A 22,415-nucleotide genomic window follows, 5' to 3' on the forward strand; every position below is an offset into this window, starting at 1 on the left:
AAGGTCAGTTCCCACCGAACAACTAGTTAAGTAACAATCGTGATCTAGCACTTGATCTTACGAGCAATTATGTTCCTCATGTCCCATTGAACCAACATGTTTACAACTATAAGGACACCCTGAAATTGATTGCCCTTAATCTCGACCAATTAAATAAGTAATCCAATCAGATAATTCAAAAGCTATAAAGTCACTTTGAACTTTTGACTCAAAACCAATTGCAATTCCAACAACCAATGCAAAAATTAGTTGAGTCAACTCATTTATGTTTTGTCTAAAAAATAAAGAAGTACCTTGCCTAGCCAACCTAAAATCAACCCTAAAGCTAAAGGGGTTCATCACATTAAAACTTCCTCTTCCACTGACCAAGCAAATGGCTATGTGAATTCCATCATCACGCTTAGGTCAGGGAAACAAATTAATAATAAGGATGAGTTACCCACCCAACATGAGCCTGAATCATCAGAGTCTCGTCCATCAAACCCTCCAAAAGCCAAAAAGGACCAAATTCTCAAATTGATAATCCTACTCTTCCGCCCTATGTTCCTCCTGCACCTTTCCCTTCCCGACTAGACAATAATAAAAATGATTCACAATACAATGACATATCATAAATTTTTCAAAATTTTCAAATTAATATTCCACTTCTCACCGCCATTAAGCAAATTCCTTCTTATGCAAAGTTCATCAAAGACTTAATCAAGAGAAAAACCAACATCCTAAGGAAGCCTTTGATGAGCGCTGAATATTGCATATTCGAGCCCTTAAATACACATATGTTAAGACCTAAAGTGATATATCTATCCTGTTTTATACTGATTTATGTTTATTTCATATTTTTAGGTCTTTTCCCAAAAAAGCAGTTAAAACCGAGCTTTTATGATGAAAAGAATGATAATGAAGTTTACCGCATCGTTACCGGTCATTCAAAGCAAGCTGAGAGTCAAAATGGTGAATTTTGAAAAAATTTAAGTTTTGAAGCTCAAGCCTTGAACCTTCAGGCTTGAGCCTGAATAAAGGGTGCTCGAGCCAGACCATAGGGTGCCCGAGCCTTGACTCTCATGCTTGAGCACAAGGCGTCAGAATTTGAAGAGTTGATTTTCAAGCTCCCAGACCTTGTGCCAGACCTTAGGGATCGAGCATTAACACCTAAAGCTCGAGCCCACAGCCCCAAAACTCGAGCCCAACACCTTGGGATCAAGCACCATGACGAGAGGATCGAGCACCAACACTTCGGCCTCAAGTATGGCTGAAAACTTTGAACCAGCTTCAGTATTTTGGCCATAACTTTTGACTCAGAACTCCAAATTAAGTAAACTTAGCGACTATAGAAAAAAGACTTAAAGCCCAACATTTTTGTCTATAATAGCCATCTCGAGATTCGCACTCTAAATGGGTCAAAATTGCATTACAAAGTTAGAACAAGTTGCTCCAGGTGAAGCTCGAGCCTGAACCCAAAAGCTCGAGCCTGAACCTCAAAGCTCGAGCCTGGGACTCTAAGGCTCGAGCCTGGATGTCCTGGAAGTTGTAAATACATGTGAAAATTACCAAAAATCATATTTCTTTATTTCTTTATGGGCTCAAATGTTACCAAAAGCCGTAAAACCAATCCAAAGGGGATTCGGAGAAGGCCACAGAAAATCATTCGTTCTCTTTGATATCTCTCTCTCACGGCGGCTTTTAGGGTTTTGAAGAAGAAGATCCAAAAGGAGTTTTGGTGGTCCATGGCAATGAAGACCACAACAATACAGATGATATCTTCCGTCGTCATAAGTAGTTAATTCCTATCTTAGGGCATTGATGTAGCCCGAATCTGAATACTATGGTTTGATTGTTTTGTACTTTGGGAATTTAATATATTATGTATTTTGATTGCATGATTTTGGGCAATTGAGCCAACTCAATTGGTGTTTAATAAATTAATAATTTTTAACTAGTTATTACCTTGTCTTAGATGTAACTGCTCATAAGTTATTTTCAACCCATTCTTATGGACGATATCTGGCGGAGCCCTGTCTGACATAAGAATAGAGATCATGCAATGGTGTTCAAACGTTTTTCATGAATGAATGTTTTCATAGTCTATGCCTAGGGAATACGAGTTATACTACAAAATTAGTTAGAAGTAGGTAGGTAGATAATTCGTGCCAACCGAAGATAAGTTATTATTAATTGACATCTTTCTTTAAATTTGAATTAAATGAATGTTATTGAGTTTAATTCTATATTATACATAATTGTTGAAATCCCAAGGTTGAACAGTTGACTATAGTATGAGGTTCGTGGTGAAGTCAATTCCTAAGTATTTCTTCTCTTGATTGTAGTCCTTTTATTACATTTATTTTCTTTTATGTTATTGAATCGCAACACAACACACAAAATCAAATCCTCTTTCTAAATTAAAATAGTATTAATTGAAGACTTGATAAACTACCACAATCCTTGAGATTCGACACCCTCAATATAGCCCTATCTTATAAGGATTCGTTCTTTTGGGAGTTGTATTTTATTATTGATAAATAAAAACACACATCAATTTTTGGCGCCATTGCCGGGGACTGTGTTACGGATTTGTTGAGTTCGAGATTAATTTTAATTTAATTTATAGTTTTAGGACTTTCTGATATCTCACCTTATTTCTTTTTCTTTTCAAGTGCAGGAATCTAGTAGTGGGGACGAAGACTCCTAAGGAATAGAAGCTTCGTTTTCCGAACCTTTTGTGAGTTTTTGTTGTTTTTCCTCACTTGAAATTTTTCTTTTTGTTACTAACTGTTACCATTGAAATTAGCTTAAATTGTTAGGAGAATTCTTTAAATCAGACATGGCTAATAATGGTGATAATCCAAATAAGGCACAATTGAGGGATCACTTCATTCCCACCTCATATACATCCCCTTGTTGCTTTTAATTTCCATAATCTGATGCAACCCACTTTAAGATCAAGCCAGCTATGATCCAAATGCTTCTAATTTTCCATGGGTTTGCTACTGAAGATCCCTATAAGCACATAGATGAATTTCTAGAATTGTGTTCAACTACCAAGTCGTCCACTCTCTCTGATGATGCTTTTAGGATAAGACTCTTCCAATTTTCTCTCAAGGACAAAGCTAGAACTTGGTTGCACTCCCTACCTCATAATTCCATAAACATATGGGATAAGTTGTAACAAGAGTTCTTAAAAAAATATTACATTGTGGGTGACACCACACAAATGAGAAGAGAGATCATGGCGTTCTCCCAAATCACGGGTGAACAACTTCATGATACTTGGGAGAGATACAATGATCTTTTGAGAAAGTGTCCACACCATGATATTCCTAAATGGCATTTGGTGCAAATCTTCTATGATGGATTGCATGATCCACATAGAAATATGGTAGATGCTTCTAGTAATGGTGGTTTTCTGCATAAGAGCCCAGATGACGCTTGGGAACTGTTTGAGGCCCTAAGTGAAAATTATGTTCAACATGCTTCTTCCTCTAGGTTTAGGTCCACTCCTGGTATCCATCAAGTTGAAAGTTTATATGAAGCAGAAAAATCTAGAGAGCTTGCCACTTAAATGGAAGTGTTGAATCGAAAGTTTGAACAAGTTTTGTCAGCTGTCAGTACTATTAGTTCTTCTCAGCATTCCTCTTTGCCAAAAGAGGTGTGTTCTATCTGCGGTAGTCCATCTTATTATGCTAACAGTTGTCCTCTCTTGGGTCACTCTTTTGAAAATCCATAAGCACAAACCAATGTTGCATTCCCTAGTTCGGGTTATAATCCAAATTCCAATACTTATAACCCTGGCTGGAGAGATCATTCCAATATATCATAGCAGAATCAAAACCAAGGCAATACTGTTCCCCAATCTCAAAGACAGTACCATAATTCATCAAATCCTCTGCAAAATAATTCTTTCAATCAATCTTCCATCTACTGTCCTCCTCAATTTAGGAACCAAGCTAATCTTGATCCTCCTCTTCCTAGGTACTCATCTGAATTTGAAGAGAAGGTTTTGGCTGAAATTAATGATTTTAAGTCCACCACTTAATTGGTACATTACCATTCCCAATCTATAGCCAATATAAAATATAAAGATTCAAGTTGGGCAATTAGTTACAGTGTTAACTCAAAGAGAGGAAGAAAAACTGCCTAGTCAGCCAATTGCAAATCCAAAAAGGCAAACTTACATGATTGATGAGACTAATCCTTCAAGTTCTCATCATGAGCAAGTTAATGCCATCACTACTTTGAGGAGTGGAAAGATCATTGATAATAAAGTTGAGGAAAAAGAGGAAGAAAAAGAGAAGCATAAAATTCCTATCAATCTCATTCTTCCAAATCCACATCCCACAGATGTTCCCTCACATCCTATTCCATCAAGCTCCAAAGGAATTGAAAGTGAAGTCACTTCTTCATCTACTCCGAACCTTGAGACAGCTTATGAGCCAAGAACACCTTTTCCTGAACGTCTCAAGAGACCCTCTTACTTTGGTAAGCAAGAAGAGAATATCCAAGATATGATGGATATCTTCAAACAGGTAAAAGTCAATATTCCTCTCCTAGATGCTATCAATCAAATCCCTGCCTATGCTAAATTTCTGAAAGACTTGTGCACCCAAAAGAGAAAATCAAAAAGCTAAGTCTCTAAGAAAATCTATCTCACTGAGCAAGTCAGTGCAATCATTTAGCATAGCACTCCTCCTAAATTCAAAGATCCTGGTGCTCCTACCATATCTTGCGTCATTGGAAACAATGTGATAGATAGAGCCCTTCTTGATCTTAGAGCAAGTGTTAATCTTCTTCCTTACTCGGTGTATGAGCAATTAGGGTTGGGAGAGCTTAAACCCACATCAATGGTGTTGCAACTTGCTGATCGATTTATGAAGCAATCACGTGGGATCATTGAAGATGTTCTCATTAAAGTGGATAAGTTCTATTTTCCGGTTGACTTTCTTATCCTAGATACAGAACCTGTCCATGATCCCAATCGTTGTACTCTTGTGATCCTTGGTCATCCATTCTTAGCTACAACGAATGCCAACATTAACTGTAGGACTGGGGCTATGGATATTTCTTTTGGGAACATGAAACTCAAATTAAACATCTTCAATGCCATTCCATATTTCTCAGAGAAAGATGAGTGTTTCTTTCTTGATGTCATTGATGAGGATTCAGTCACCATCTTTCCAACAGAAGATCCTCCTCCTTTGATTTCGAATCTTTCTTGTCCTTCTTATGAGTCCTCTCACAAACTTGAGCCTAAGCCACCACTGGATAAGCTTGAGTATTCTTTTATGGGTCTTGATGGAACCACAGTGGTTCTTCCTATTTTGAATTTCATAATCACCCATAGGACTGATTTTGGGATGAGGGAGGTAGTTGAATTGTTGGATACAGGCTAAGGAGTGGTGTACAGTCGACCTATCAACGTTAAACTTAGCATGCTGTCGAGCTATCGACGTTAAACTTAGTATTTGTATGTTTGTACCATAGTTTATTTTTATACTTTTTAGTTTTTCTAGGTTTTTAGTTTATTTGTGTATTTTTCTTTTATTTTTAGATTAGGTTTGTTTTGTTTTGTTTTGTTTTGATTAAAAAAAAAAAAAAAAAAACAAAACAAAACACTTGTGCATAATGATATATATTTACTCCATGTACTTGATACTCTGATGTGTGTTGTAGAGTGTGATTATTTTGAGAGAGACAAATGACCAAGTTTGGGGGTGAGGTGACGATTTCATTCCTCTGAGCTATCAATTCTTAATCCTTGCTGGTTCTGCATATTTGGTAATATCTTTCTAACTCTACATCTGTTTTCACACATTGAGGACAATGTACATCTTAAGTTTGTGGGTAAGGCAGTGCCTTTTAAAATTTTGTTGTTGATATATTGTGCACAAGAGATACAATTTAATTTTTTTTAAGCATGATTTTGAGTCTATTGATTGTTGTGATGTCTATATATAGTTTGATATTGGTTAAAGATGGCTTATATGCCGAATTCATGCTAAATAGGGATTTTTTTAAAAAAATTATATCAGTTGGTGGCCTGTGGTCCACTTTGTCAGTATAGTTACAATTTGATGATTTTGATTCCTAAAATACTTCACTTTGCACATATTCACACTTACATGCATTCTGTGGGATATAAACTTGAAATCTTATTCTAATTTGTGTTAAATTGAGATGAGCAGGTGAATTTGATGATTTTGAGAACCAAGGTATAAAAGAAAATGAAGAAAAAATAAAATGAAAGAAATAAAATGGTATGAATGCAATGAACAAAAAAAAAAAAAAAGAAGAAGAAGAAGAAGAAGAAGAAGTTCTTCACCAGTGTGAAAGAAACAAATGAAAAAAGAGAAATAAAGGGTCAAGTTTGGGTCTGTACCTAGATTGCTTGAACAATTAAGTCCTTAGGGATGTTTCAATACCTAATGCACTAAAACCATCTGGTTTGGGAGCCATTGACTGAAAGCTTGTTAAATAAAAAGTTTAGGTTGCCTAAATTACTTGAGCAATTAGGTTCGTAAGGGTATTTTAACAACTAATGCCCTAAAGTCATCTGGTTTGGGAGTCATTGGCTGAAAACTCGTTACAAGAGTGATTTAGAAAGCATAACAGACCTGAGCATTACACAGTACCCTTTTGAAAAAAAAAAGTTGAAAAAAAATTGAGTGATGAATGAAATAAATGCATACCTGTAGAAAATTAGGAAAATTACCTTGGGGATCAGAATTTGAAAGGTTTACTTGTGAATTGAGGGATAACATGAGTTAGATATAAGTATTGATAGTAAGCCAAATGTTTAAAATTGTAACTTTACTATTAAAAAGGATTTTGGGGATCGAGATTGTTAAACATGTGATTAAACTGACATATGGGAACCATGACTGCTGATATGATATTGAGAGTTAGAGATTTTTCCTGTTTAATATAGTTTCTTATACTTGTTGTAGTTAACTGGTTGATGCATTGCTGGGATATTATGATATGAAAACAGGTGTGAATGAGCTTACCGTACAATTAAGGCACTGATTTGAGAAGTTTGTGGGTATCTTCACTGGAAACCTTCACTAGACTACAACTCATCCACTAGGGGTAACCTAGGGGTTTAAAGGCTTGTTGCATAAGCTAAATGCAACCATGATTCCCACGAAAGCGGCTTTTAATTCTGTATTGCTAGGGGACTAGCAATATGTAAGTTTGGGGGTGTGATGAGCACTGAATATTGCATATTCGAGCCCCTAAATACGCATATGTTATGTAACGACCCACTCCACCACATGGTATGATATTGTCCGCTTTAGGCCTGAGCCCGTACAGTTTTGTTCTTGGGTTTCACCCCAAAAGGCCTCATACCAATTGGAGGTGACACACTTACATATAAACACTTCACCTTTCCTCTACTTAGGCGATGTGGGACTGTGCACCCATAGCTCGCCAGTGTGGTAACCTAACAGTGTCTCTCGCACCCGCCCACGGCACACCTGCCCACAAAGTCATCACAATCCACCCCCCTTGGAGGCCCGACGTCCTCGTCGGCACACTTCCGGCTGAGTCAGGCTCTGATACCATTTGTAACGACCCACTCCACCACATGGTATGATATTGTCCGCTTTGGGCCTGAGCCCTCACGGTTTTGCTCTTGGGCTTCACCCCAAAATGCCTCATACCAATTGGAAGTGACACACTTACATATAAGCACTTCACCTTTCCTCTACCCAGGCGATGTGGGACTATGCACCCATAGCTCGCCAGTGTGGTAGCCTGACAGTGTCTCTCGCACCCGCCCATAGCACACCCGTATGTAAGTGTGTCACCTCCAATTGGTATAAGGCCTTTTGGGGTGAAGCTCAAGAGCAAAACAGTACGGGCTCAGGCCCATAGCGGACAATATCATACCATGTGGTGGAGTGGGTCGTTACAAATGGTATCAGAACTTGACCCAGCGAGAAGTGTGCCAACGGAGACGTCGGGCCTCCAAGGGGGTGGATTGTGATGACCTTGTGGGCGGGTCTGCCGTGGGCAGGTGTGAGAGACACTGTCAGGCTACTACACTGGCGAGCTATGGGTGCATAGTCCCACATCGCCTAGGTAGAGGAAAGGTGAAGTGCTTATATGTAAGTGTGTCACCTCCAATTGGTAGAGGCCTTTTGGGGTGAAACCCAAAAGCAAAACTGTGCGGGCTCAGACCCAAAGCGGACAATATCATACCATGTGGTGGAGTGGGTCGTTACATGTTAAGAGCTAAAGTGATATATATATCCTGTTTTATACTTATTTATGTTTATTTCAAGTTTTTAGGTGTTTTCCCAAAAAAGCAGTTAAAAACGGGCTTTTATGATGAAAAGAATGATAATGAAGTTTACCGTGTCGTTGCCAGTCATTCAGAGCAAGCCGAGAGTCAAAATGATGAATTTTGGAAGAGTTTAAGTTATGAAGCTCGAGCCTTGCACCTTCAGGCTCAAGCCTGAATAAAGGGTGCTCTAGCCACACCATAGGGTGCTCGAGCCTTGACCCTCAAGCTCAAGCACAAGGCGTCGAAATTTGAAGAGTTGATTTTCAAGCTCCCAGACCTCCTGCCAGATCTCTAGGATCGAGCACTAACACCTAGAGCTCGAGCCCATAGCCCCAAAGCTTGAGCCCAACACCTTAGGATAGAGCACCAACACTTCGGGCTCGAGCATGGCTGAAAACTCTGAACCTACTTCAGTATTTTAGCTATAACTTTTGACTCGGAACTCCAAATTGAGCAAACTCAGTGGCTTTGGAAAGAAGACTGGAAGTCCAACATTTTTGTCTCTGATACCCATCTCAATATTCGCACTCAAAATGAGTCAAAATCACATTACAAAGTCAGAACAAGTTGCTAGCAGGTGATGCTCGAGCCTGAACCTCAAAGCTTGAGCCTGGGACTCTAAGGCTCAAGCCTGGACGTCCTGGAAGTTGTAAATACATGCGAACATTACCAAAAATCATATTTCTTTATTTCCTTATGGGCCCAATTGTTACCAAAAGCCGTAAAACCAATCCAAAGGGGATTCGGACTTGTTCTCCACTATAAAAGAAGAGGAGAAGGTCACAGAAAATCATCCGTTCTCTCTAATATCTCTCTCTCACGGCGGCTTTTAGGGTTTTGAAGAAGAAGATCCAAAAGGAGTTTCGGCGCTCTAAGGTGATGAAGACCACAACAACACAGATGATATCTTCCGTCGTCGTGAGTAGCTAATTCCTATCTTAGGGCATTGATGTAGCCCGAATCCGAATACTATGGTTTGATTGTTCTGTACTTTGGGAATTTAATATATTATGTATTTTGATTGCATGATTTTGGGCAATTGAGCCAACTCAATTGGTGTTAATGAATTAATAGTTTTTAACTAGTTATTACCTTGTCTTAGATGTAACTGCTCATAAGTTATTTTCAACTCATTCTTATGGACGATATCTGGCGGAGCCCTGTCGGACATAAGAATGGAGATCATGCAATGGTGTTCAAACGGTTTTCATGAATGAATGTTTTCATAGTCTATGCCTAGGGAAGACGAGTTACACTGCAAAATTAGTTAGAAGTAGGTCGGTAGATAATTCGTGCCAACCGAAGATAGGTTATTATTAATTGAAATTCATGAAACATCTTTCTTTAAATCTGAATTAAATTAATGTTATTGAGTTTAATTCCATATTATACATAATTGTTGAAATCCAAAGGTTGAACAGTTAACTATAGTATGAGGTTCGTGGTCAAGTCAATCCCTAAGTATTTCTTCTCTTGATCTTAGTCCTTTTGTTACATTTATTTTCTTTTATGTTATTGAATTACAACACAACACACAAAATCAAATGCTCTTTCTAAATTAAAATACTTGATAAACCACCATAGTCCTTGAGGTTCGACACCCTCAAAATAACCCTATCCTACAAGGATTCGTTCTATTGCGATTGGTATTTTATTATTGATAAATAAAAACACACATCAGCCTTCATAGCTCAACATTGTTCCTCATTCATACAAAACCAAGCTATGGTCAAACATAAAGACCATGGTAGTCCGACTATCACTTGTAGGATTAGCAAAAATTTTGCTGACCAGGTCCTATTGGATTTAGGTGCTAGTGGGAACTTGTTTCCTTATTCTGTGTACCAAGAGTTAGGAATGAACAATTTGAGGAAAACAAATGTTAGAATCTAATTAGCTAATCGATCAGTTAAGATTTCAAGGGGTATCATTGAGGATGTGATTGTTAAAGTGGCCGATTTTTATTATCTAGTCGACTTCATTGTTCTAGACACCCAACGTACTCAAGGTAAATAGATTCCCATCATTTTAGGTAGACCATTCTTAGCTACCGCCAATGCATTGATCAATTTTAGAAATTGTAACATAATCTTAACCTTAGGAAATTTGAAAGTGGAAATTAATGTGTTTAATTTGATGAAACAACCCCCTAACTCAGATTCTATTAAAGAAGTTTTTCTCGTTGAGTCATTGACTGCTAAAACCTTTGAGCAATCCTACCCTGAGGATTTACTCTAACAGTGTCTAACACATTTTGGTGCTGATTTTGATGAGGATAATTATATTAGTGAGGTCAATGCCTTGTTAGATTCCATTCCAATCTTTGACACACCCAAGTACTGACTCAACTTTGAATCAATGTCTTCACCAAATAACCCTAAATCTAAAAAAGTGAAAGAGCCCCCTAAGATCAAATTAAAGCTTCTACCTATGACTTTAAAATACTCTTACTTAGGTGAATCTGATACTTTTCTTTTGGTGATAGCTTTGACCTCACCGGCCACCAAGAGACCCAGTTACTTGAAGTTCTTAAAGCAAATAAAGAAGCCACAGGTTGGTCTATTGATGATATCAAAGGCATTAGTCTTTTAGTGGTGTTATAAGTATTGTTGTATATACATTATATATATATATTATAAAAGAGATGAAGAAGTTAGTTTGGTCTATTATAATTAGTTAGGAGGTTAAATATGTAATTTCATAATTCAAATCGGGTTATTGACAAGTTTTTTAACTTTAGGGGGTGTCAATGTAAAAGAAGTCATTGACTACACGTTGAGTGACGTTGATCAAAATTTTAGGGAGTGTCAGTGTAATTTATTTTTTTTGAAAGTGACTCTTTTTCAAATTTGATAAATGTTGGTTGATCGTACATTTTATTATAGGTCTATGATTCAGAGTATCCTACGCAGAAGGTGGTAGGACAATTTGGTTATTGGGTTAACTTCACTTACACCCCTAAGGTATGTCCTAACTTCAAGGAGACCCCCCCACGTTTGCAAAAATTCAATCAGACCCCCTGTCAGACATCGTCGGCTGACAAAAAATAATAAGTGAATGAAATGACTAAATTGCCCTTATGTCGTTTTCCTCTATACACCTAACCAAACCAAAGTTTATATAACTTTAATTCAATTTTGCTTTAGCTTGTGAACCAAACACCTTATAATCACATTGGCCAAACACTTGAATCCACTTTACTTCGTTAACCCAAACTTAGGTTTTGCAATTTCATTTTGTCGGCTAACCCTAGATAAAGAGGTAGAGAGAAGAGATAATAGAGAGGTATAGTTCGTATGTGAAGACATCAATTTTGGTTGATACGTACACCGAATACGCTTGATCAAACAACATATCTGCAGATAGTTGAAGGTTCGAAGGGGAAACATTTGTTTGATTTGAAGCTGTTGAGAAAAAATTGCGATTTGGAGGTATGAACTTTGTCTTTCTAAAAATTGATTTTGGTTTTAGTTGATAGGGGGTTTCAGGTTTGGAAAAATGGGTCTCTTTTTTAGTGTTTCCTTGTTCGGTTGTTTTGGTTTGGGCTTTAGGGTTTGTTAAATTTATATCTGTAATTTAGGATCTTGATTTGGGGGTTTAGGGTTAGTTTTTGAGTTTCTTTGTTGGGTTTGTTGAATTGTTCGATTGTCTGTAAATTTAGGATCTTGATTTTTTTGCAATTTATCTATAAATTGTTCGATTTGGGGGTTTTATTTGAAAATGCATGAATTTGTTCAATTTATCTGTAATTTCTTTGTTTTAATTGGCCAGTGCCTTATTTATGCCATTTTTGTTTATATTTCTTGTTATTTGAATTATTGATAGTGATGGGAGATATTTATCATAATTTTCACATGCACTACAAGTCAAAATGTAGAACTGTTAATCATGTAGACCCTGATAAGTATGGTTTATATGATTTCCTGGATGACATAAGTAGAGCTGTTCTTGAGGATTATCCTGGGGGTTTGGGGCTTACCTATGCTATATACTATGATGTTCCTGGTTCTTATTCTAAGATGTTGGTTGAGAATGAAGCTGATTTGTTAGACATGTTATACTTAAATAGTGAAAGAATTAACATTAATATGTATGTTGAGATAGAAGAAGTCGAACCCTTAAATATATCAACTGATATGGATGACCCTTATGAGGATATGGATTATGGAGTGGATGCTAAAAATAGTGAGGGACTGAGTGAAGAATATGATGAGGAAGTGGGTGATGAAAATAATGAGGAAGAGGTGTTGACAGATTATACAATCCAAGAAGGGTTTCAAATTAGAAAGACCAAAAATGAGAGTTCAAGGGTAACTTATGTTTGCAAAGCCAAAGGTTGTCCATGGAGGATCCATGCTTCCCCACTGCCTTGTAAGACTTACATGATAAAAACATATAATGACAATCATTATTGTGTAAGGGGTGATAAAAATCCATTAGCCAATTCTACATGGATTGCAAAAAAGTTTTTTAAGAAACTCAAACAAAACCCACAAATGACAGTTGAAAGTCTGAGAACTTCACTGCATGAAAAATATGGCATTAGGGCAAAGAAACAATAATACTATAGGGCAAAAAGAAAGGCATTGGATGTGATTGAGGGTAACCATAGGAAGTCATACAGTTTGCTCCCCTCCTATAGGAATGAAATTAGGAGAACAAACCCTGGCAGTTTTGTCACACTTGATTATTATGATGCTGAATTTAATGGAGTTAATAGATTCAGAAAGATTTTCATTGCTTTTGATGCTTTAAGGTCTGGGTTTATAAAAGGCTGCAGGCCATTCATTGGGTTAGATGGCTGTTTTTTAAAGGGCCCACACGGTGGAGTGCTTTTGTCAGCTGTGGCCTTGGATGGCAATAATGGTTTATTCCCCATTACTTATGCTGTGGTAGAAAGTGAAGGAAATGAGACCTCGACTTTTTTCTTAGATAATTTGAAGGATATTCTTAATGCAGATGCACCAGCTAGACATTGGACAATTATGTCTGATATGCAAAAGGTATAATTTTTTTTCTTTAACTTGTTTATTATTATATAGTTCATTATTAAATTGTTCATTATTACTTGTAATTTATTTTATTTTGCATTTCAGGGTCTTGAGGTTGCAATTTCTAACTTGTTTCCTGAGGCAAGCCATAGGATATGTTGTAGGCACTTATTTAACAGTTTTAGGAAGGATAATCCTGGCTTGTTGTTGAATTTTTTTTATTAGAAGGCTGCTAGATCATGCAATGAATTTAAATTTAATGATGCAATGAATCACATGAATGAGATTTCTACAGAAGCTCATGATTGGCTAATGGACAGGTCTTTGGAAATATGGTCTAGGGTGAGGTATAGTGAGACATCAAAGAGTGACCATATCACAAACAATTTGACTGAATCCTTCAACAATTAGGTTGGTCATTATAGGTGTAAGTCAATCTTGAATATGCTTGAGTGGATTAGGATAAAATTAACGGTGAGAATTCAGAAAAGGTATCAAAAAGTTTTAGCTTGGAAGGGAAATTTGACACCAAATGCCTTGAAAAAATTAAACAAATTCATTCAAAAATCAAGAGGGTGTAGAGTTTGTCCTGCTGGGAGGGAGGAGTTTGAAGTTCATGAAGTAGTGAGAGTAAGTGTGGTTAATTTAAACTTGAGGACTTGCTCATGTAGAGCATGGCAGATATCAGGGATACCTTGTAGGCATGCAGCTGGTGCTATTTCATGGAATAGGCGAGATCCTGAGCATTTTTGTGATCCTTGTTACACCAAGGACACATACCTACTTGCCCATAGTGAGATGATTCATCCTTTGATGGATGAGAAGTTGTGGCCAAAAACTCCATCAATTAACTTGTACCCTCCTAAACCAAGAAGATTACCTAATAGACCAAGAAAAAATAGAAGAAGGGAACAAGGTGAACCTGCCCCTGCAAGTGCAATACTTAAGAGATCATCAGTTATAACATGCAAGTATTGCCTACAAAGTGGTCATAATAGGAGGACTTGCCCGAGAGCTCAAACAGCAAGAAAAAGAGCTGCAGCAGCAAGAGGGAGAGCTGCAAGTGCAAGAGGAAGAGCTCAAACAGCAACAGTGAGTGTTTCAATCAATTTTAAACTTGCTATGTTTTCAAAATTTTCTTTTATTACTGATTTATATACCTTTTAATTGTTAATTTAGGGAAACATAAGTTCTCAAATCAGAAGGAGCAGGAACTTCTGGTGTTACACAACAAGTATAAGTCCTTATTTATGTTCACTAGAACAAATTTTCAATTCTATGATTACTCAATACTGTACTTAACTAATTTTTTTTGTTTAAATTTTTTCCAGTCCCAAACTGCTAGGAGAGGTGGAAGAAATAGAAGTGCAAGAGGTGGAAGAAATGTACGTGCAAGATGAACTTTTCAACCAAATGTGAGTGGCATTGGTGGTGGTTCTCAACAAAATGTGAGTGGTATAGGTGGTGCTTCTCAACCAACTGTGATTGGCATGGGTGGTGCTTCTCAACCAATTGTGATTGGCAAGGGTGGTGCTTGTCAACCAATTGTGATTGGCATGGGTATTACTTCTCAGCCAAATATGAATATGAGAAGTTGTTCATAACCAATTCAGAGTGGAAGCAAAGTTGGAAGACAGCCAAACCAGAGTGGCAGCAGAGGTGGAAGACAACCAAGTCAGAATAGTATTGGGGTTAATCCTCCACCATGTGTAAGCAATAAATTACCTAATATTTATCCTTATACATATTAATTTATTGTTGTATTACTATTCTAATCCTGACATTCAACTACAGAGAGGGTAGCAAAAGAAGTACCAAGGAAAGAATCAAAGACTGCTAGCAGTTGGGGACTCCTTTGGGTTTTATTCACCACACAACAGTGAGTTGGTTTTTGATGTTTTTGATTCCAATGTTCTAATGGTTTTAGGATTTCTGTATTAAATATTGACCTGCTTTGTTTGAAACTTGAAACTTGTAAGTTGTGGGTGACATTGGTTAAATATTAACCAATTCAGAATGTTCTAATGGTTTTAGGATCTCAGTAATAGTGATGTTTGCTTTGTGGTTGTAATGCATGTGCAGTGGTAATAAATTAATGATACTTTCTATGGTAAATGTACTCAATATAGGTCAATATTTATTGTATCATTTTATTTGAAATAAATAGCAAAATCAGATAACCAGAAGCAAACAAATACAAAATAGCTGTTTCAACAACTTGTAACCTTGAATTCATAACTTGTCTCTGCAACCTCAATTAAGCAACAACCTCAAGCAGAAGTTGATTTGCAGGTGAATACTCCTCAGCAGCACCAACATTAGTAATAACAGCAACAATAGAACCATCTATAGGGTTACACCATTCCCAAAAACTACATGTTTGATTTTCACAAGTATAATACAACCTTCCTTTGTTGTGATTTTTGTCATTATCTGTAACCTTCACTATAGTAAAATCCCCATAATGACAAATCTTGTTCATATACTGTATATAGCCTCTGCCGCCTCTGCCTCTACCTCTACCTTCACGACTATTTACGCTTGATTGAGACATCATTATAAATAAGAGAATATAAGAAAGGAAGAGATGAAGTGCCAAACATTGTGCCCAGTTATCTCCTATTTATAGAAGCCAAACATGACCGTTGGAGAGTTGAGGGGCAATTTGGACATTAACATGGACTTCATGGGCAATTTGGACATTTAAGTTGCTTTATAACTTGAAGCCAAACATAACCGTTAATGTTTGTAGCCAAATAAAACCGTTTAGGGGCAATCTGGGCATTAAAAGCTCCTTTTTTGCTAATGTAGGCAAATAGTAACTCTGACCAGCTTTGACTGTTAACTGAAGGGGGTGACGGATGTGTGTAAGAAAAAATAAAGGATCTGACTGAATTTTTGCAAATGTGGAAGGATCTCCTTAAAATTAGGGCATATCTTAGAGGTGGAAGAATCTCCTTAAAGTTAGGACATACCTTAGAGGTGTAAGTCATTCATTGAGCATATGCCCCAAAGTTGAGGTTAAAGTAATAAACTCAAGAGTGTAATTTCCCTATTATTAAATTAACTATCTATAATTATATACGGAGTATATAACTATATATACATATTCATACAGTTGGTAGATTCTCTGTGGACCTCACAAATATCTATCTCGGTTTCCAAGGTTCATCGTCATCTTCCTCTTGGGAATTGAAATCAAAACAAACGCCATGGAAAAATCAGGGTATGGCCGGGACGGAATATTCAGATCTCTGAGGCCTCCTCTTGTCCTCCCCAGAGACCCCAATCTCTCTATGGTCTCATTCCTCTTCCGAAACTCCTCTTCTTTCCCGGAAAAACCCGCCCTCATCGACGCTGACACCGGTGAAACCTTAACCTTTACCCAGTTCAAATCCACGGTTTCTAAGGTCTCTCACGGATTACTCCAACTGGGTATCAAGAAAAACGACGTTGTACTCATTTTCGCCCCCAATTCAATCCGATTCCCCATCTGTTTCTTGGGAATTATTGCTATCGGTGCCATTGCAACCACCGTGAACCCAATATATACAGTTTCAGAGCTTTCCAAACAAATCAAAGATTGCAATCCAAAGCTGGTTATAACTGTTGCTGACTTATGGGAAAAGCTTAAAGGGTTCGGTATACCAGCTGTGATCTTAGATTCTGAACCATCTCCAAAGCTCAAGTACTCAACAAATTCAAGACTTATATCTTTTACCGGGTTAATTAGGAATGTTGGGTCGGTGTCCAATTTTCCTGAAGCTTCCATCAAACAATCTGACACAGCTGCTCTGTTGTACTCATCAGGCACCACTGGTACTAGTAAGGGTGTGGTATTGAGCCATCGTAATTTTATTGCAGCAGCTCTATTGGTGACTGCTGATCAAGAGCTGGCGGGCGAGATGCATAATGTGTTCCTGTGTGTTATTCCCATGTTTCACGTGTTTGGACTTTCGGTTATATTGTATTCGCAGCTGCAAAGGGGCAATGCAGTTGTGTCAATGGCAAAGTTCGATCTTGAGATGATTTTGAGATCTATTGAGAAGTACAGGGTGACTCATTTCTGGGTTGTGCCCCCAATCATACTTGCTTTGGCTAAGCAGACGAGTGTAGTAAAGAAGTACGATTTGTCGTCGTTGAGGCAAATTGGCTCAGGTGCAGCACCTTTGGGTAAAGATTTGATGGAGGAGTGCGCAAAGAATTTCCCTCAGGCTGTGGTCTGTCAGGTACTTCTATGGAAACTCAAAACACTACATGTGGTCCAATTCAAGCATGAAAATGTGAAATGCTAATTATAATGTATATAATGCGGCATAGAGGCAAAATCCTTATCATGTCAGGTATTTATGAGGCAAAAACCTTGGGCCTCTGAGGCTTGCCTTTTGTTTTAGATGTGTTCCTTGTATGTGAAATAAGTATACACGATACCCATAACAAAGTAGTCAACTTATTTGAACTTAGAGAACCCTCTACCCTTTAGTTTGCATTACTGAAAGAATAAAAATTTGAGGAGAAGTATAATGTATCTTGCCTCCTTTGGGAATGACTTATACAACTCCAAAAAAATGCTTATGTAGGTGTGGAATATACTTTGATCTGACCTCTTGCATTCACATGCACCACAACACGGCCATTTGAAAACGTCACTTGTAATTACTATATCCTAACCTGCTTGGGAATCATAGTACTCATGAAGATTGGTTTATTTTTTCCCATGAAAAGAAAAGTGCATTACTTCCAAATTTGGGTGAGTGCGGTATTTACTTTTTTCAAGAACAGTTGAATTATTGCATACATGCATGGAACTCCTGGTGTCAATGGCGTTTGACATCATGGTATAATGAAATTGACTGCGTATAAGTTTCAATTTTGGTGAGTCATAGTCAATCATCAATGGCATGTTATGTTGCAGTGATGTGAATAGTAGATTTTGTAAGCCTTCAGATAGGCAATAGACCATTTACAAGCCTTGGGCGCAATTCATGAAAAGTGGGAATTTGTCTTCACATTTACAAAGCACTTTTGTGATTTCAGGGCTTTGGTATGACGGAGACTTGTGGAATTGTGTCAGTGGAAAATATGAATATTGGTCCTAGACATTCTGGTTCAACAGGAACAATTGTTCCAGGAGTGGAGTCCCAAATAGTTAGTGTAGATACACTGAAGCCTCTTCCACCAAATCAGTTGGGGGAAATATGGGTTCGCGGGCCCAACATGATGCAAGGTTGGTTTTTGTTTAATTGTTTTACTGTTGATAATCTTATATGGGTCCTAAGAGTGTGAACCTTTATACACTTTAAATGTGAATTTTGATGCACTTTAAAGTGAATTTCTATGACCTTTCGCTTTCATACTAAGTGAATTTCAGGTAGCACATTAATGACTGATATGACCTTATACTACACATGGCATTTGATAACAATAAAGTAGTTAATGGATAGTCTGTGTCAGTGATCTTTTCACATGCTCAAATTTATACATTACGAACTTAGTGGTCAAGATAAGGATAGTAATACTACCCTAAGACTTTTTAGACTTTAATTGACAAATCCGCACTTGTTATTTATTCTTTCTTGAAATAATTAATAGTTGGGTTATAGGATTTCGGCTTAGTTATGCTGATCAGATGCGTTGCTGATTTTGAAGTCATGATCATCGAAATCACCTTCTTGAAATAGCCATTATTGAAGTTGCTTTCTTGATGAAACTCTTATTGGAGTCACCTTCTTGAGAAAGCATTCTATCTTTTCTTTGAGGTCTGTGCATGGTTATCCTTTTGCACATGATCACCAACAGGCCCCCTAATTATATATATTATGATAACTTTTTCCCCACAGATAAGCCATGGAGTTGACTTATATATATATATATATTGCAAGGCATTCTTCCCTACAAACAAGCCTCGTCCTTAATGGATGTCTCCTAAAACTTTGAAGACCATAGAAGGCATTATGATAAGACATCATATATAACTTGAGTTAGGAGCAAAACTCAAGGGGGCGTAAATTGCTTGATGCTTGTGCACATGGAGGCATCTCCTGGGCTTATTAGAGTAGACCACCGTGCCGACATGAGCACTGTCTTGTTTTTCCTTGACTGTAAATACCGTCCCTAATAGTTAATGGTAGAAGGTACAGACTTGAACCTGCCAATACTTTACTTTGAGAAACATTGCGCTCAACATGAAACCCACATAAGTAAATTTCTTTGATTCTTTTGACGAACTCTTAGATATTATAGGCATCAATACACCTTGACGATCAAGCCATTTTATTACCCAGTTGGACTAGTGAATATAGACCTTTAAAGAAGAATGCACAAATCCAAGCTGTGCAGCCTTCAAAAATCTGAACAAGGCTTGCTCGAAATGCAGTTACCCATCATTGATGCACTGGTAGATGCAACGTCATGACATCAAATGTTATGATTTATGGACGATTGCAACTGCTATAATCAAATAAAAAAGGCAGCATAAGATGTAGTGATATTTATAATGTTTTCTTCTCTACATCTTATTTTTTATTTTTATGAATTGTCTTAATTATCAAAAAAAGAAAAGAAAAGATGTAGAGAAGAAAACATTATAAATGTCACTTGAAAAATTTCTATTATATTGTAACGCATTTTGGTCTCATGAACACAGGAGCAACATACCAACACACCATGATGTGATTTACCATGGAGCATTCCATCAATACCTCAGCGACTATGTGGTTGACCTCGTGGTAAAATCTTGTGAAGGAAATACTCATATTGCCAACCTTAGGGAAGTGTTTTGATAGATGTTGTAGTTTAAATACAATATTGATTTTGATTTAGGTTTTGGACGATTAGGGTTTGAAGAAGAGAACGAATGAATGACAAAGAATGTATGAAGAGTTGTAGAATGTTTTTGACATCTCTTCACTTAAATATTTATATTAATGATAAGCAAGAATTACAATAATACCACGCGTTACAAGAATATTCCCGCACAATGCGTCACTCTCTCTCAAGTTGGTGTATAGATATCTCTCATACCCAACTTGCCTACAATAGAATGGAAGAAATTACTATTCAAACCCTTAGTGAACATATCGGCTAGTTGTTCCTTTGACTTCGCTAAGGGCATGCTCAATATTTAACTTCTCCTTGATAAAGTGTCTGTTAATCTCAGTAAGCTTTGTTCTATCATGTTAGACTGGATTATGCGCAATGCTAATGGCAGCTTTGTTATCACAACTAGTCTTATAGGTTTGTTATCTAGAATACCTAAATCACATATCAAGGTCTAATTCCTGAATATAAATATTCTCTCTTCTAAAAGGAACTCACAAACTCGACGTCCCTATCAGACACAATGGAAGTTGGTAATCCATGCAGCCTAATAATTTCCCTAAAGAAAAAATTAGCCACATGCGAGGCATCCATTGTCTTGCTACAAGGAATAAAATGGGCCATCTTAGAAACCCTATCTAAAACAACTAGAATAGAATCATGTCATCTAGTAATCTTGGGCAACCCTAGGACAAAGTCCATGCTAAGAACTTTCCACGGTGTGTGCGGGACTGGCAAAGGGGTGTAGAATCCCGTGTTCCTCTTCCTAGATTTTTATAACTGACCCAAAGAACTCTAGCAACATCATCTTTTAAAGATACCCAATAAAATTTGTCCTCTACTAGAGAAACTGTCTTATCTATTCCAAAATGACCAACAATTCCTCCAGAATGTACTTCTCAAACTAAGAATTCTATAATTAATGTGCGAGGAATGCATAGCTTAGAGCCTTAGAAAAAGTAACCTTCTCTAATCATAAAGTCGACATAATCACTATGTTTACCATTTTGAACCTCTTAAAGTATCTCACCAAAATCAGTACAAGTGGAACACTCATCCTTCATTCTTTAAAAGCCTACAACACTAACACTCATAGCTTGAAGAAAAACTACTATTCACCTGAGAGCGTCGACTGGCTTATTTTTTTTGACCCATTGCGGTGATTGAGCACAAAAGTATACTCTTGCATAAAAGCGACCCATTTTGCATGTTTAGCACTCAATTTTCTTTAAGTTGAAGTTACCTCAAGGTCCTAAAGGCTTGGTGATGAGGCCTGTGGCTTGGGGTTCGGGCTGTGTGGCTAGGGTTTTGGTTGGCTTGGGTTTTGCTACAAGGGGTTAAGTGTTTGTTTGGGGACTACTAGGGTTTAGGCTTCGTGGGAACAACTAGGATTTAGGGTCTTGTGGATGAAAAATGAAGGTTGTGGGTGGATTGTTGAAGAACAATACGTATGGGTTTAACTTGGATTTGCTCTGATACCAAAACCGATGCAGGACGAGTGAGGAGTGCTTCGATTCCAAAATTGATGTTGGAGAGAGAGAATGAGAGAGAAGAGAAGAGAGAAGAGGTAGGAGAAAGAGGAGGGAGAAAATCACTATAATCAACCAACAGGCCAGTGGCCTAACGGTATCGGCCTCTAACTTCCCAAAGGGAGGTCAGGGGATCAAGTCTCAGAAGAGACGTGTGTGTGAGTATCAACTAGGAAAAAAAGAAAATCACTTATATATAAGAGCAACAATAGAATCCTAATAAAATTCTAATACCAAAAATCAAACCCTAAATAAATAAGGAGGGTAAAATTTTAAAATAAAATAAATCCTAAATTCTCCTCTACGTTTATGCCTATAGTATTTGCGTAGACCACACGGCTCATGAGAATCTCCATCACTCTCCCTCGACCATAATGGCACCTCAACCTAATGTGCCTTTGCTCATTTGAGCCTTGTTGGCTCTACGAGGTTGAATCGGAAGAGCATATCTATTCCATAAGATGGTTGTGCGAGATGTGAAACTCACACACATAAACATTGGCTTGCTTTGGCCTTTGCCACGCAAAAGTTCTAGACACTATGACCTTGTGTGTACTGTTCATTTCTTAGTCATGTATGATCCATTAAATTATCTGTCAAGACTGGCTCTTTCAGAATGAATAGCTCGGTGGTTACTTCTTGTAGTGGAATTTAGAATTACATGTCTTGCACTATAAGTTTTTGGAAAGTCAAGTGCTCATGGATCTATTTGCTCATTTTGTGGTGAAGAACTACCAAGGGAAGTATTTCAGGTGATGTCTGCTACAGATAGCAGTGGTGAATAGATCCTCT

The 22,415-nt window shown here is 37.5% G+C and overlaps 1 protein-coding gene across 2 annotated transcripts in view; it reads left to right on the forward strand.

Moving 5' to 3' along the window:
* The first annotated feature begins 16,401 nt into the window (after positions 1 to 16,401).
* Positions 16,402 to 22,415, forward strand: part of LOC132306097 (probable CoA ligase CCL7) — a 34,923-nt gene continuing 28,909 nt past the window's right edge. Inside the window, exons 1-2 of one of the 2 annotated variants that reach the window (XM_059803325.1) lie at positions 16,402 to 17,504; positions 18,313 to 18,502. In XM_059803325.1, coding sequence (XP_059659308.1) covers positions 16,488 to 17,504; positions 18,313 to 18,502 — 1,207 coding nt within the window. In that variant the 5' untranslated portion in view covers positions 16,402 to 16,487. The remainder of the gene's footprint in view (positions 17,505 to 18,312; positions 18,503 to 22,415) is intronic. The other variant, XM_059803326.1, reaches the window with a different exon arrangement.

Source organism: Cornus florida, unplaced genomic scaffold (assembly GCF_030987335.1).
Source record: "Cornus florida cultivar Cherokee Brave unplaced genomic scaffold, ASM3098733v1 CherokeeBrave_3.0.0_Hap2_Chr05, whole genome shotgun sequence".
NCBI lineage: Eukaryota > Viridiplantae > Streptophyta > Magnoliopsida > Cornales > Cornaceae > Cornus > Cornus florida.